Here is a 16199-nt window from a genome sequence, read left to right as displayed (position 1 = left end):
CCCTGCAAACAGTGACCTGTCCCGGCTGTTCTGAGGTGGAGGCGCGGCAGGCTCTGCACACTGCCTGACCCCAGCCCCAAGTGCTAGCTTTACAGCTCCCATTGGCTGGGAACCATGGCCAATGGGAGCTGTGGGGGCGGTGCCTGGGGTGGAGACAGTGTGCAGAGGTGTCTGCCGCGCTTCCGCCTAGGAGCAGCTGGGACAGGTCGCCGCTTGTGGGGAGCCGCCCAAGGTGACCACCCCCCCCCCCCGGATCTGGCACCCACCTGCACCCCCTCTCCTACCCCAACCCGCTGCCCCAAGTCTCCTCCCGCACCCAAACTCCCTTCCAGGGCCTGTGCTCCACACCCTCTCCTGTACCCCAACCCACTGCTGGTCCCGCGCCAACTGGATTATAAACTGGAATTTCAATGAAGATCAGAAATGTTGGTTTATAGAACTTTCCAATTGGTGATGTGCCAGATAAAACAGCTTTTACTATACTTTGCACTTGTCTTTACTGGATTTCATTTTATTGATTTCAGACCAATTCTCCAATTTATCAAGATCATTTTGACTTCAAATCTTGCCCTCCGAAGTGCTTGCAAGCTCACCCAAATTGGTGTCATCTGTAGATTTTACAAGCATGCTCTCGACTCCATCATCCCAAGTCATTAATGAAAATATTGCACAGTACCATACTTAGGACAGACCCCTACAAGACCCCATTTGAAACATCTCCCAGTTTGATATTGATAACTACTCTTTGAGTATCGTTTTTCAATCAGTTTTTCACCTCCTTATAATAACTTCATTTATATTTCTGTAGTTTTCTCATGAAAATGTCTTGTGGGAATGTGCCAAAACCCTTACAAAAGTCCCGATATAGCACAACTACTGCTTCCCCCCTATACATTAGGCTGGTTACTCTAACAAAGAAGGAAATTAGATTGGTTTGACAATATTAATTCTTGAAAATCCATGTTGACTATTACTTATTGCTAAGGGTATGATTCTGTCATGGATGTCATCGGTTCTGTAACTTTCTGGGACCTTTGTGACTTCCTCAGTGGTAGGGTGGAGCAGCTGTCAGCCTTGGGGCCACTGAAGCAGTGACCCCAGGGCAAAGCAGCAGGCTCTGTGAATTTTTGTTTATTGCCCACCACCTGTCCCTGACTTTTACTAAAAATACGTGTGACCGAATCTTAACTTTACTTATTGCCTTATTGTCCTCTAGGTTTGAGCAAATTGATTGTTTAATAACGTGTTCCAATATCCTTCCAGGTATTGAAGTTAGTCTGGTCTATTTTTCCACACCAATTGCTCTTTATTTATTTTCTTGGTTCAGTTAGGGTTTTCATTTGTGACTTAGTAATGTCTGCAGTTCTGAAGATTATTATTTACTTGTATTAATGTAGAACCTAGGAGCCCTAGTCATGGACCAGGACCCCATTGTGGTAGGTGCTTTACAAACACAGAACAAAAAAGATGGTCCCTGCTTGGAAGAGCTTACAATAAAAATAAGAGACAGCTGATGGATACAGACAGTATGAGACAACAATGAGACGGTATGCATCATCATGATAGGCAGTGATCTCTGCATACAAACAGCCTAACAGTTGTCAAGTTTTCTGTAGACATCACAACAACGTGAAATATATCACGTTTGTAAATCTTCATAAAGACTATGTCTTCCAAACTCATTCTTAAAGATGAATCTTTAAACCTTCATTGCTCCTTTCACCACATGTAGTAAGAAATACACTCTTTTAATCTTAGCTATTTTTAACAGAGTTTTGTTTGTGAATTTGCCAGCTTTTTGAATGAGCACAGAAGTTTGAATAAGATTGGTATATACTACATTACCCACAGGAGGGGAATCCTTCTGCAACAGATCTTCTGAGGCTCATCAAAATGGGGGCTGTCCTCTTGCAAATTTTAGCAGGTCTATAGGAGTGGGGGTGTACTGCAGAAGAAGGATGGGATATGGGATTAATGGAGGGAAAGTGGAGGAAGATTGTATCAGCCTTGGAAACTGCAAGAGCTTTAAAAAAAATTCTAAAAATTGTGAGTATTTAACATTTTAGCATGGATAAAAGACTCTTCTTTTTCTTGTCCCCTTCCATGCTCCTCTGTTCTCTGTAACCCTTTGTCACTGATGTCCCTTTCCTCCATTTATCAGCACTCTTTAAGACTGTTTTGTAAAGGCTCTACATGCTCTTCCTCAAGTGCTTGCTTCTGCATACCATAAGGTATGCGGGAGAATCACACCTCTCTGAACCCTGTGGCCATCTGGCTATGCTTCTTTAGACTGGAAGAGTGCCATAGGGTATTAGGCATCCCCACCTCTATCTAAGTACTCAGGAGTAGCTCTGTAATATGTCTGGCTCCTGCATAGGTATGATGATGTTGGTGGGGAAGGAGTTGGGAGAAGAACAAACAGAATTCAGACCAATACTTTAACTTTAATTTCAATATGTTGAGTTAGTACCATGTTACACACACTATAAAGCATAAGAAAATAAACCTCTAGTATTATTATTAGTATAGGTTTCAGAGTAGCAGCCGTGTTAGTCTGTATCCGCAAAAAGAAAAGGAGTACTTGTGGCACCTTAGAGACTAACCTGTTTATTTGAGCATAAGCTTTCGTGAGCTACAGCTCATGAAAGCTTATTATTAGTATAGTAATTTTAACCTAGTATTGCCAGGTTAAAATTTAATATATTTTAAAAATGTAGATATACTTACCAGTGTTACTTATAACTTTGGGCATGTCTACACAGCAAAAGTTGTGCATGGGCTAGCCTACTTGAGCTAGCTTGAAGCTAGCTAGCATGGGTAACAATGATAGTGAAGACAGCAAAGAGTGGGCTAGCAAGTTAATTATATACCCTGGGTCTGTGCCAGACTTGAACTACACACACTGAAGTCTGCATTGCTATTGTTACCCATGCTAGCTGGATTAAAACTGAAACAATATGAATAGTCTAATTTACTTTTACCATTTATGATATTAGTGTATTTTATATTAACTTTGTTAGACAATTAAAAATATAGTTAGCAATTTGATTTGTTCTTATTCCTTTTCTAATTATTTTTACTTTCTAGCTCTGATATTTGAATAGAATGAAACAATATTTTGGTTGCAAGCACTGCAGGTGAATGCTACTCCTTTAAAAATATTGTTTCCATTTAAATTTCTTTAAAAAAAAATCTGTTTCTTATGCAGAGCAGAAATTTGAGTTGCCAGGTTAACTTAGGTCCCAAATTTTGGTTGGAATAAACAATTTTTACAAAAATATTATATCTAAATTTGGGACCTAAGTTGACTTGGCAACTCAAATGTATTGTCTAGGATGTGATGTGCATCTCTCAGGGTCTGACTTCTTTTAAATTTTACTTTTTTTTGTTTCACAGCAGGTGGCTCTTACTACATGATTTCAAGATCTTTAGGGCCAGAGTTTGGCGGAGCAGTGGGACTCTGTTTTTACTTGGGTACAACTTTTGCAGGAGCGATGTATATTCTTGGTACCATTGAAATTTTGTTGGTAAGTATTTTATCTTTTAAGATTGACTATATTCCAGCAGTTTTTGGAGCTAATAGAGCAGATATACTCAACCTAAAATGCATTCCAAGTCACCGTTATTTTTTAAAATGTTTTGTTGATATTTATCGTTTGAGATGCTGACTTTCTTTCAAAGAATCTAGCATGGAATGTGTTTAAGGAATAATTTGTCATCTGAACAATAGGAGTATATCATCTTGTCACCTTGATTGATTGCTCCTTCAGCCCTTGTATAGATTGCGCCAATCACAACATGTCTTCCATTCTTCTCATATCCAGGCCTTCCTTCTCCATGTGCGGCCATGTCTTTTCATGATACAATCTTCCCATCTCTTTGGAGATTGGCCAAGTGGTTTCTTCAGTTCCAATGGGTACCACTTGGCAACAGCTGCAATCCATTGATTGTCAGTGAGCCTTGCTATATCCCCAGCCCATCGCATTTTACTGTGCCTTCCCTCAACAATGATGTCCTGCACTCCACTCTGCTGTCTGATCACTTAACTGGGGACTCGGTCATGGATTGAAATTCCCAGAATTCTTCCTTCCATTGCCCTCTCCGTGACAGACAGTTGCTGCTCCTCTGTCTTCATCAGCGCCCATGTTTCACTGCCGTACAACATTGCTGGCAATATGGTTGAGTTGAAGAGGCTGGCGCGTGTTGCCTTGTTGATTTTTCCTTGGAGGACATCCTTGATAGAATTGAATGTGCATGAACCTGCTTTCTTTCTTCACAAGAGTTCACCTTCCTGATCATGGTGCATGTTAATTTCTTGGCCCAAATAGACATATTGCTCAACTTCTTCTATTTGTTCTCCCTTGATTGTTATTTGGGCTTTTGGAAAGGTATCCGACTGCATACATTTAGTTTTGGAGTGGTTAATTTTAAGTCCAGCTTGGCTGCTTTTTGTGTTGAGTTCTCGCAACATTTTCTATAGTTTGATAATATTTTTGGCAATCAACATAATATTGTCTGCAAATCTGAGATGGTTTAACTGCTCTCCGTTGATGTTGATTCCACCCTTCCAATTCATCCGCCTCATTATCATTTCAAGGCAGGCTGTGAAGAGTTTAGGTGAAACTGTGTCTTTTTGTTTCACACCTTTCTTAACTGGGATGCGAGGGGGAGTGTCAAATAAGGTTATATCTGTAGTGAAGTCAGAATTTGCTTCCTTTAATAGTTTGATATAGTTTGTGTTGATGCCCTGCTCCACAAGAGTTTTTAACACTGCACTGATCTCTATGCTGTCAAAAACTTTTTCATAGTTGATGAAGGCAATACATAAGGGGAATTTGTATTCCCTTGCGCAGTCCAATAGCTGGTTTAAAGTGAAACTATGGTCCATTTTGCTGAAGTTCCTTCGAAAGCCTGCCTACCCTCTTGGCTGCTGCTCATCCAGACTCTGTGAGAGTCGGTTTGTTATTATTTTGGTGAACAGCTTGTAGACATGTGAGAGCAGGCATATTGGATGATAGTTCTTTAGATCTTTATGATCACCCTTCTTATACAGCAGAACAGTATTGGACTGCTTCCACCTAGATGGTATCTTCTACATTGCCAAGTAACGGCTGAACCTCTGAGCAAGGGTTTCCCAGAGGTTTTGGCCGCTAGCTCTTATCATTTCGACTGTCAGTCCATCTTTACCTGGGGCTTTTCCTTCCTTCATTTGGTGAACTGTCTGTCAAACTTGGCTGACGAGGATTGGGAGTACATGCTCTTTGGTCTCTTGAAGTGTTGGTACTGGGACATTTATCTGAGATGTGAACAGTTTGGCATTGAAATGTTTGCAGATTGCTTCCATCCCTGTTCTGTCAATTACTGGTTTTCCGTCCCTGTTCTTCAGCGCCGTTATTGTTGACCTGCACAGTGTCAATTCACTTTTGCATTTTTTGAGGCTTCTGTGACCTTCAGCTGTCTTTAAGAGCCTTTCATTTCGGTACTTCTCAAAGTCCTCCTTTAGTTTTCTTCTTATCAACTTGCAGAGGAGGGAGTACTCAATTTGTCACCATCATTTTGCTTCATATTCCTCCACTTCTCGAGCAAGTTCTGCGTTTCCTTGGCGATTCTTCCCTTCGTTCTTTTTGGTCTTTCTTTCTTGGCTAATTTCATGCATTGCCTCAACTTATCAGTGAAGTTTTTATAATCCTCATCGCAGTTATCTATAAGACTCCAGTTTTCCTTGGAAATGTTTGCTTTCAAGATTGCCTGATCGAATATTTTTAGTCACTGTCTCTGATTTGCCATCTGTAGTGCTTACATAAAAGAACAGAAAAAAATAATGTTAATAGTTCAGGTTGCTCTGCTCTACATTAATAACATTTTCTTCAAAGAAAGTACACATTAAGTTGTTCCCCTTTTTCTAAAAAATCCAAAAAGAAAAGCATATGTTTAAAGGAGCTGTACTTTTAACATTTGTATATTCCTTGTATGTACATATGTATGTCAGTTAAGGCTATATGATAGTTTATGAAGCCATGGATGTTAACAATGTGTTGTGGAAAGAGGATAGTAATAGATAAGAGTTGATAAGTTCTATTTTGGTGTAGGTTATGAAACAGAAGTGTAGTTGTTAACTGTAGTTATTTATTTCTTAGCTTTTCAGTGTTTGAGGAAAATGTTATTAAAGTAGCACAAAGTAACATTAACTAACATTAAACAATGTTCTTTTTCTGTGAAGTTCCATAGTTTTTAAAAGAAATTGTGTAAATTGTCAATGAAAAATAAATAGTTAAAAATGGCAATAATATAGAGAATGTGGTGACTGCAGTGAGTGTTGGAGAAATGTTGACTTTAGATGAAATGTGGCCATTGGAACTTGACAAATCTGTTGTTGTGTAAAAGACATAGGAAACTACCTATCAAGGAAAGTAGTCCTTAGTTAATGCAGTTTTTTAGAATGGACAATGCTAACTCAGTGTTGACAGAGTAAATAGGAACACTGGAATTTGACACATTTATTTCCTTGTATATACATAAGTGTCTTGCTAGCAAGCAATATCATCACACATCATTAATGCAGAAATTTCAAATTTGGCAACATTTACTACCATTATTAGACTATTAACAATATTTTCTGTTTACTAAAGTTTCACTTTAAGCTATGACTATTTTTATGTCAATGAATCATATACTCTAAACCATTGGTTCTCAAAGCCGGTCCGCCGCTTGTTCAGGGAAAGCCCCTGGCGCGCTGGACCAGTTTGTTTACCTGCCGTGTTTGCAGGTTCGGCCGATCACGGCTCCCACTGGCCACGGTTCACCGCTCCAGACCAATGGGGTCTGCAGGAAGGGCAGCCAGCACATCCCTTGGCCCGGGCCGCTTCCTGCAGCCCCCATTGTCCTGGAGCAGTGAACTGCAGCCAGTGGGAGCCGTGATCGGCCGAACCTGCGGATGCGGCAGGTAAACAAACCGGTCCGGCATGCCAGGGACTTTCCCTGAACACGTGGCGGACCGGCTTTGAGAACCACTGCTCTAAACCCTAAAAAGAAAATGGCAATTGGTGAGTCCCTAGGGGTTCCTAACTTTTGTTCTCTTTAAAATTATACTGGTGTATTTGATAGTATTTTCATCAATTGTATCTTCTTTTTATTTTCAAATGAAATTTTAACACATAATTACAAATTCCCAAATAACCATAAAATACTTTTAAAATCTATATGATTGTTACACAAAGTTTGTGTGTGCATGTGTGTATGTAGTAGGCCTGTCAATTAATCGCAGTTAACGCATGCGATTAACTCAAAACAAATTAACATGTTATTTTCTTAACAAGTGTTAATCACACACCTCTGTAGACTGGACTCCGTGGCGGACAGGGAGGGAGGCATCAGCTGCGGCAATTTGGGATAGCTGATTAAACACCTTCCAGAGGTGAGAGAGGAGCACAGCCCCCTGGCACCTGCTGCACAGGGCCAGGCTTAGGCATGAGTGAGGGGAGCCACTACCCAGGGCGCCTGTTTAGGGCAGGGGTCCCCTCCTCCCACTGCCATGCTCCACTGCTTCTCCCACCACTCCCTCCCTCCCCCCCACCATGGAGCTGCCTCTAGCCAAGCTGCTCCAGACAGGGAGCCTGCATCCTGGCTGCTGTGCACAGCAAGGGCAGGGGGAGATGCAGGGGGGCTGATGTCAAGGTGTCCCTCTCCCCCTGACTATGTACCTGGTCGCCACTGAGCCGGGGTTGGGGGACAGGGGGAGCCTGTCTGCTGCTGCTTCTGGCTCAGGAGTGAGTGCTGCTACTGGAAAACTGTTCAAGCTCCTGAGTGCTCTGCTTAAAGAGACGGACCCCCCCTCCCACAACACACACACGCACGCGCGCACACACACACTGTTTCTCTCTTTCTCTCTTTTCCCCCAACACACACATACACACACTCTTCTCCCCCCCCACACTCTCTCCCTCCAACACAAACACACATACACTCTCTCTCTCTATCATCCCCAGCACACACACATACACGCTTTCTTCCCCAACACACACATACAGACACACACACTCTCTCTCTCTTCCCCAACACACACACAATATTGAAAAATACTATTTATTTTTAGCTTTTTTACAATGCAAATATTTGTAATAAAAAATAATGTGAAGTGAGCACTGTGCATTTTGTGTTCTCTGTTGTAGTTGAAATCAATATAATTGAAAATGTAGAAAACATCCAAAATTATTTAAATAAATGGTATTGTTTATTGTTTAACAGCGTGATTAAAGCTGTGATTAATCACAACTATTTTTTTAGTTTTGTGATTAATCAAATTAACTTTTTAAATAATTTGACAGCCCTCGTATGTAGAAAGAAAGATATATAATCCATCACAAAAGTACTTAGAGACCATTAATTTTGCACAATTAAGCATCCATAAATCAAGAAAATACAAAGATAACATTTCATTGGTAAGTGCATGCATTATTATATGGTCTTTAACTATGTAATCAGATACTCTTTATCAGATATTGTGAAATAATTTTTTTTTGTAATACCTTAGATACAGGTGCAGCAGATTTCCTACCTCTCTTTGTCCTGAATAAACTTCAGAAAACAATGCAAACTCCATACATTGTGCATTTCTATATCAAGTAACATTTCTGGAAATAGGTTTTCTCCAAAAATACAATAAAGAGTATGAAAATCAGATATATAATGGGATCCTGGTTTTACTTTAACTACAGTATGATGTTTCTACCAAGTTACACTTTAAATTTCTCGGTGGAGTGATTTAAGCAGCTGATTTAAATCACTTGATTTTTTTTTTAAATCATTCATTTAGGTTGAGGTTTTGTAACACTAATTCAAAAAATTGTGCTATTGTAACTTCAGAATAAACTTTATAATTAACTAAATTATAATTACTATTTTAAAAATATTACTGCTAATAAGGTGTCATATTTGAATTTTACAAAAAAGAAAAAAGGAAAATTAAGGCCCTGATCCTGCAAGCTTAAGCAGGTATGTAACTTTCGTCACATGAGTAGTCCCATAATTTAATTGGAACTACTTAGTGTACACACAGTTAAGCACATGCATAAGTATCTGCAACATCTGGAGCTAAAGTTGTATTTTTGTTAAAAAATTTTTTTCTTAGTGATACCATTTGAACTAAATGATACAGAATGCACTGCATCCGAGGGTGCTAAAGGAGTTGGTGGATGTGATTGCAGAGCCATTGGCCATTATCTTTGAAAACTCGTGGCAATCGGGGGAGGTCCTGGATGATTGGAAAAAGGCTAATGTAGTGCCAATCTTTAAAAAAGGGAAGAAGGAGGATCTGGGGAACTACAGGCCAGTCAGCCTCACCTCAGTCCATGGAAAAATCATGGAACAGGTCCTCAAGGAATCAATTTTGAAGCACTTAGAGGAGAGGAAAGTGATCAGGAACAGTCAGCATGGATTCACCAAGGGCAAGTCATGCCTGACATATCTAATTTCCTTCTATGACGAGATAACTGGCTCCGTGGATGAGGGGAAAGCAGTGGACATGCTTGACTTTAGCAAAGCTTTTGACATGGTCTCCCACAGTATTCTTGCCAGCAAGTTAAAGTAGTATGGGCTGGATGAATGGACTATAAGGTAGATAGAAAGCTGGCTAGATCATTGAGCTCAATGGGTAGTGATCAATGGCTCCATGTCTAGTTGGAAGCTGGTATCAAGCAGAGTGCCCCAAGGGTCGGTCCTGGGGCCGGTTTTGTTCAATATCTTCATTAATGATCTGGAGGATGGCGTGGATTGCAGCCTTAGCAAGTTTGAAGATGACCCTAAACTGGGAGGAGTGGTATAGAATCATAGAATCATAGAATATCAGGGTTGGAAGGGACCCCAGAAGGTCATCTAGTCCAACCCCCTGCTCAAAGCAGGACCAATTCCCAGTTAAATCATTCCAGCCAGGGCTTTGTCAAGCCTGACCTTAAAAACCTCTAAGGAAGGAGATTCTACCACCTCCCTAGGTAACGCATTCCAGTGTTTCACCACCCTCTTAGTGAAAAAGTTTTTCCTAATATCCAATTAGATATTGGTATATAATATAATGGTATAATGGTAGATATGCTGGAGGGTAGGGATAGGATATAATGGTAGATATGCTGGAGGGTAGGGATAGGATACAGAGGGCCCTAGACAAATTAGAGGATTGGGCTAAAAGAAAGCTGATGAAGTTCAATAAGGACAAGTGCAGACTCCTGCACTTAGGACGGAAGAATCCCATGCACTGCTACAGACTGCGGACTGAGCGGCTAGGCAGCAGTTCTGCAAAAAGTACCTAGAGATTACAGTGGATAAGAAGTTGGATATGAGTCAACAGTTGTGCCCTTGTTGCCAAGAAGGCTAATGGCATTTTGGGATGTATAAGTAGGGGCATTGCCAGCAGATCAAGGGACGTGATCGTTCCCCTCTATTCGACATTGGTGAGGCCTCATCTGGAGTACTGTGTCCAGTTTTGGGTCCCACATTACAAGAAGGATGTGAAGAAATTGGAAAGCATCCAGCGGAGGGCGACAAAAATGATTAGGGGACTGGAACACATGACTTATGAGGAGAGGCTGAGGGAACTGGGATTGTTTAGTCTGTGGAAGAGAAGAATGAGGGGGGTTTGATAGCTGCTTTCAACTACCTGAAAGGGGGTTCCAAAGAGGATGCATCTAGAACTGTTCTCAGTGGTAGCAGATGACAGAATGGGGAGTAATGGTCTCAAGTTGCAGTGGGGGAGATTTAGGTTGGATATTAGTAAAAACTTTTTCACTAGGAGGGTGGTAAAGCACTGGAATGGGTTACCTAGGGAGGTGGTGGAATCTCCTTCCTTAGAGGTTTTTAAGGTCAGGCTTGACAGATCCCTGGCTGGGATGATTTAGTTGTGGATTGGTCCTGCTTTGAGCAGGAGGTTGGACTAGATGACCTCCTGAGATCCCTTCCAACCCTGATATTCTATGATACTTCTGACTCTATCATCAGAAGAACAAGCCTTTGTGTTCTCATTAAACAGCTGTTGTATAGCAAAATACTTGTACTCTTACATGCTATAACCTTTACAGTTGGAATAAGAATTTCTACTGACATTGTTTAATTACAAGCTGTTTTCTTCAGATATAGTCTGTGCTACATAATATAAGAAATATTAAACACTGAAATATTAAAAATTGGTCACATTTTCAAATCATGTTAATTGTAATGACCTGTAACTGAAAAAGAGTTTGTTTAACTTTATCTTTGTTTAACCTTTAACTTTATCTCTTTTACCTAAGAATAAATCAGCCAATTTTCAGTCTTAATTAGTCTTTGTTGTGAAGCTATAGGGGGCTATAAGAAAGATGTATTATGAAACTGTGGTTACAATTTCAACATTGAAGCCATGGCTATGACTCCATAATAAAAAACCTTCGGAAATAACTTTTTTCTTAATTGTATTGTCCTCCAGCAGATTGAGGAACTTATTTGTTTCTTCAGATTCAATGTCCTTTTTTCACTGTTTGTATATCTATGCCTCTGATACAGGGATCAGCACTTGAAAGACTAAAGGTAGTATGTATACCAGATAAATTCTCTAACATAAATGTAAGATCTGTAAACTCAAGAAAATGTAGTTATTGTGAAAGGTTGGGCACCTTTTGAAGAAAGTTTTAATATTTTATTTGTTTTCTTTTGTAGACATACATTTCTCCCAGTGCTGCTATATTTAAAGCAGAAGATGCTGATGGAGAAACAGAAGCTATGTTAAACAACATGAGAGTTTACGGGACATGTATTATCGCTCTGATGGCCATAGTAGTCTTTGTAGGAGTTAAATATGTCAACAAACTTGCACTGGTCTTCCTGTCTTGTGTGATTCTTTCCATCTTTGCCATTTATGCTGGCATTATTAAAACTGCTTTTGACCCACCAGACTTTCCGTAAGTGAAATACTATTTTAAGTGCTAAAGTGTGTAAAGATAGATTATTACTGTAATGCCTTAAATATTTTGTACCAAATTCTAGAATATGAGTACAATAGATGCAACCTAAAACTCTTAAAAACATTTTGGTAGAAAAAATTGGTAATTGTGCACCTAAGTATCTATTCGGTTTCATAATTTACCCATTTGTCCACACAAATGTGTTTCTGTATCTACAGAAGTGGTAACTGATTTTTGGCATACATTCTCATTAGAATATTTAAAATTCTGAATATTTTTATGGACTTCAATCTCTCAGTGAGCAAGCATACCTTTTTTTTTTTTTTACATAGTGCAAATATAATTATTCCATTTAATTGAAATAGATCCAAAAAAAGAAATAAATTGTGTTATAGTCCATTAATGAGAATTCATCAGTATATACTTTTTCTAATAAAAATGTTTCTAGTCTTTTCTTATTTGCTTTGGGGGGTTTTGTGGTGGTTTTTAAAATGTAGTTGTGTAACTATGTATGTCTTTCTCAAAGATTTTCCTCTTCAATTAAACTTGCCTTCCTCCTCCTCTTAATATTTATATCTCACTGGAGATTGGATTTCCAAAAGATATAATCTAAGAATTACTCTGGGAAAGTTCTATGCCCTGTGTTATACAGGAGGTCAGACTAGATAATCATAACAATCCCTTCTGGCCTTGGAATCTGTGAATCTATGGTGAGCCTCAGGCCTGCTCTACAATAAAAATTTAGGTCAACCGAGCTACTTTCCTCAGGGGTGTAAAAAATCCATATCTCTGAGTGGCATATTTAAGCTGACCTACTCCTGGTGTGGACAGTGCTAGGTTGACAGAAGAATTCTTCTGTTCATCTAGCTACCGTCTCTCGTGGAGGTAGATTACCTACGCTGATGGGAGAACCTCTCCTGTTAGAATAGGTAGTGTTTACACTGAAGAGCTACAGCAGCACAGAGTTTCAAGTGCAGACAAGCTCACAGAAAGCTTCAGGGTAGGGTAAGTGAACCAAATTTGGAGTCTTTATTTATTTATTTACTTTTACCCAGACTTATGCCTGGTCTACACTAGGGGGAGGGATCGATCTACGTTACACAACTTCAGCTACGTGAATAACGTAGCTAAAATCAACGTACTTAGATATACTCACCGTGGTGTCTTCGCTGCGGTGAGTCGACTGCTGATGCTCCCCTCTCGACTCCACCTGTGCCTCTTGCTCCGGTGGAGTACCGGAGTTGATGGGAGAGCGCTCAGCGGTCGATATATTGTGTCTAGACTAGACACGATAAATCGACCCCCGCTGGATCTATCACTGCCCGTCAATCCAGCAGGTAATGTAGACAGGCCCTTAAAGATCAGACCACTGATGAGCTATGGGTCAAAATGGTCCCAGTCTATCAAGTTTTACCCAGGGTAGTGCATGACACTCACTAAATCTTTTGGTGGACCCAAATTCAGAACAGTATTTAAGAAAAAGTTCATTTTTTTAAATGGTGCATGTGTCAATACAGACAAATAGTCAGAGAGTTTCTAATCCCACCATTTTTTTTTAGGCTTGATTCTTGTAAGTGCTCTAAAATTCAAATGATTAATCGGATTGTTTTGAACTTTGCCTCATGGTCTGTAGGGTAGCTTTAATGATCTAAATTTTAAGGGGTTCCTGAGTTAGAATCATAGAATCATAGAATATCAGGGTTGGAAGGGACCCCAGAAGGTCATCTAGTCCAACCCCCTGCTCAAAGCAGGACCAATTAGTTAGTCCTCCACCCCTCCAAAAAAAACCCTCAGTTTCCTTCTGCCATTTTTACTATTAAAAGGAGAGATACTGATGGCTGGAGGAATCACAGATCTCTTGATGGCTGTGAACTCACCCTGCCATTCACATATCTAAGGATAAATTAATTGCAAGCCCCATCTAAGAAAGACAAAAGGAGTTTTGAGTGACTGGAGGTTGCTGCAGATTGCAAGTCATCGGTTTCAATTCTAGTTTGGAGGGAATGTAATCAAAGTCTTTTGGGTGGAAAATTAGACAACTGAATGCTTCCTGGGAGGTGAGGAAAAGGGAGGGGATGGAGGAATAGGATGAGAGGTGTTTGGTGGTGCAGCAAGGGGAGGGCGGTTATGGAAAGGAGGATAAATAGGGATTAGTGGTTAGGGAAGGGAGAGAGGTTGAGGGCTCAGGTGAGGAAAGTGTGGAATCCTGCAGCTTGGCCAGTGCACCCCAAACCCCTGCACCCTCAGCTCTGCCAGAGCATCCCACCTCTGTACCTCAACCCCCTGTAATATCACCCCTACCTGCACACTCACCTCTGCAAGTTCACCCCAACCCCCTGTGCTCCCAGCTGTTAGTGCACCCTAACCTGTTTGCACCCACACCTCTGCCAGGGCACCCCAACCACCCTGCACACCCAGCTCTGCTAGTGCACTGCAACCCAACCCACTGCAACCCCTGCTCTGCTAGTGCATCCCAAGCCCCTGCATTCCAACCTTCCTGCTCCTCCCAGTTTTGCCAGTGCACTGTAGCCCTTCATCCCAAGCTCCTTTAGGGGGCCTAAGTGTTTGAAGGAAAAAATTAGCCATATGAATGCTTCCTAGGAGGGGAAAGGTAATTGGGGGCAGAGGAGAGGAAAAGGGAGGGGAGGAGAGAGAAGAGGGGTTTGGGGCTGCACTGAATCCCATCATCACACTGTGGGTGGACCCCGCAATACAGCAGTGAGTCTGAGCGGAGCTGCCCACAAAGGCAGCACCATCTGAGCTGGATCCAGCTCTAAAGTAGTCTGAGTGAGCACCAGTGCCCACTGCCTGGGGAGTGTGACTGCTGATGTGCTGGTGGGCTTCATTTTGCTGCTGACTGGAGCAAGGAATAGATGGGCTGCCCGTGCTACCGACTGGACAGTGAAATCTTTATTAAAATGAGCTCAGCACTGTGATCATTGCTGTCCACAGTAAACTGTGGACCCACCCAAATTTCCACTCCTAGCTACATCACTGTTGTGTAGATGTGCAGTCTGGAATGTGACCCTGGGAGCCTTGCATTGCCAATTAGAAAAGCCACAACATATTATAACTCTCATCAGGCCTGACACACACATTGCACCAACTCACTGTTGTCATAATCTGTATCTAAAAGGTGTTGTGTAAGGTATCATATGTAAAATGATAACACACTGGTCATTAATATTGTGTGATGTATATATAGGTGATGTATAAATAGTTATAGGTGTGTGCTGGAAATTCTTTCCTAAAATGTGTTTTGAGAGGCATTGCTTAAGCCCACCTGTCCTAGACAAAGGAACATTGTTTCAAAGATTTGACTGTGTCTCCAATGTAAATTAAACAAGATGAGACCAAAGACAGTGAAAAACACATTTACAAATGAGGTAAACAAAGTCATCAGGGGAACAAGAGAGGGGTGATGACCCTTTAATAATCTTGATAGGGGATGGAGACTGTGTATCCCCAGGAAATTTTCCTGCCTCTTGAAACAGGGTCAGTGAGTTTTGGTAAGATACAAGCAGAGGCAAAAAACCATTATGTTATGTATGCATCACTAGATGGATACCAGGGCCATAGCTCTTGTATTCTGAGAAACTTGGATGTTTCAGCAAAGAAGATTGAAGTCTTTGGGAAATATGTGAGAAACCTAGACAAAGATTGTAACTTGCTGAGGTTAAGTTTGTCATTGGAAAGCGTGTTTTGTTTTTTCACTTGTAAACATAACTGTGTCTTCCGTTCATACCAATTATCACTTAAATATATGATCTTTGTTAATAAACTTATTCTTGTTTCATTACAAGACCATCTTAGTGCTGTGCATTTGACTGAAGAATAAAATCCTCAGTCCAATACCAGGTTGATGAATGTTCTGTCTCTTTGGAGACAGCAAATTTGATAACTTCTCTGAGGGTCCAGTAAGAGGGACTAGACATTGCAGAAAGATGTCTCTGGGAAATTCAGGAATTGGGATTCACTGTTATCTTTAAGGCAAGGTTTGGACTGGCAGAGTCCTGAGGAGTTTGCTAACAAGACAGATAAGCTGGTGTGTCAGCGGCCTCACTCTTAGCTTAGTAGCACAAGTTCACCCTTGCTGAGGCAGAGCGGTAACACACTGGCTCAGGGTTCTGGGTGTCCCAAGCAAAGAGTCACATGTAAGGATTACAGTGTGCATGCACCAATGAAGGGAAAAAATTAGAGGGTTTCTATATTGGCATTATATACTGTCCTGGGTAGTTTGAGGGAATGTGCCAATACCATTGTCCCTAGTGAACA

The 16199-nt window shown here is 40.8% G+C and overlaps 1 protein-coding gene across 2 annotated transcripts in view; it reads left to right on the top strand.

Annotated features, from left to right (window-relative positions):
• The window catches only part of SLC12A7 (solute carrier family 12 member 7), a 334571-nt gene that overhangs the window by 213692 nt on the left and 104680 nt on the right, over positions 1–16199 (top strand). For both annotated transcript variants that reach the window (XM_073332427.1, XM_073332428.1), the window contains 2 exons: positions 3397–3527; positions 11680–11921. In XM_073332427.1, coding sequence (XP_073188528.1) covers positions 3397–3527; positions 11680–11921 — 373 coding nt within the window. The remainder of the gene's footprint in view (positions 1–3396; positions 3528–11679; positions 11922–16199) is intronic.

This window comes from Lepidochelys kempii, chromosome 2 (genome assembly GCF_965140265.1).
Source record: "Lepidochelys kempii isolate rLepKem1 chromosome 2, rLepKem1.hap2, whole genome shotgun sequence".
Lineage (NCBI taxonomy): Eukaryota > Metazoa > Chordata > Testudines > Cheloniidae > Lepidochelys > Lepidochelys kempii.
This window is presented reverse-complemented; position numbering and strand designations above follow the sequence as displayed.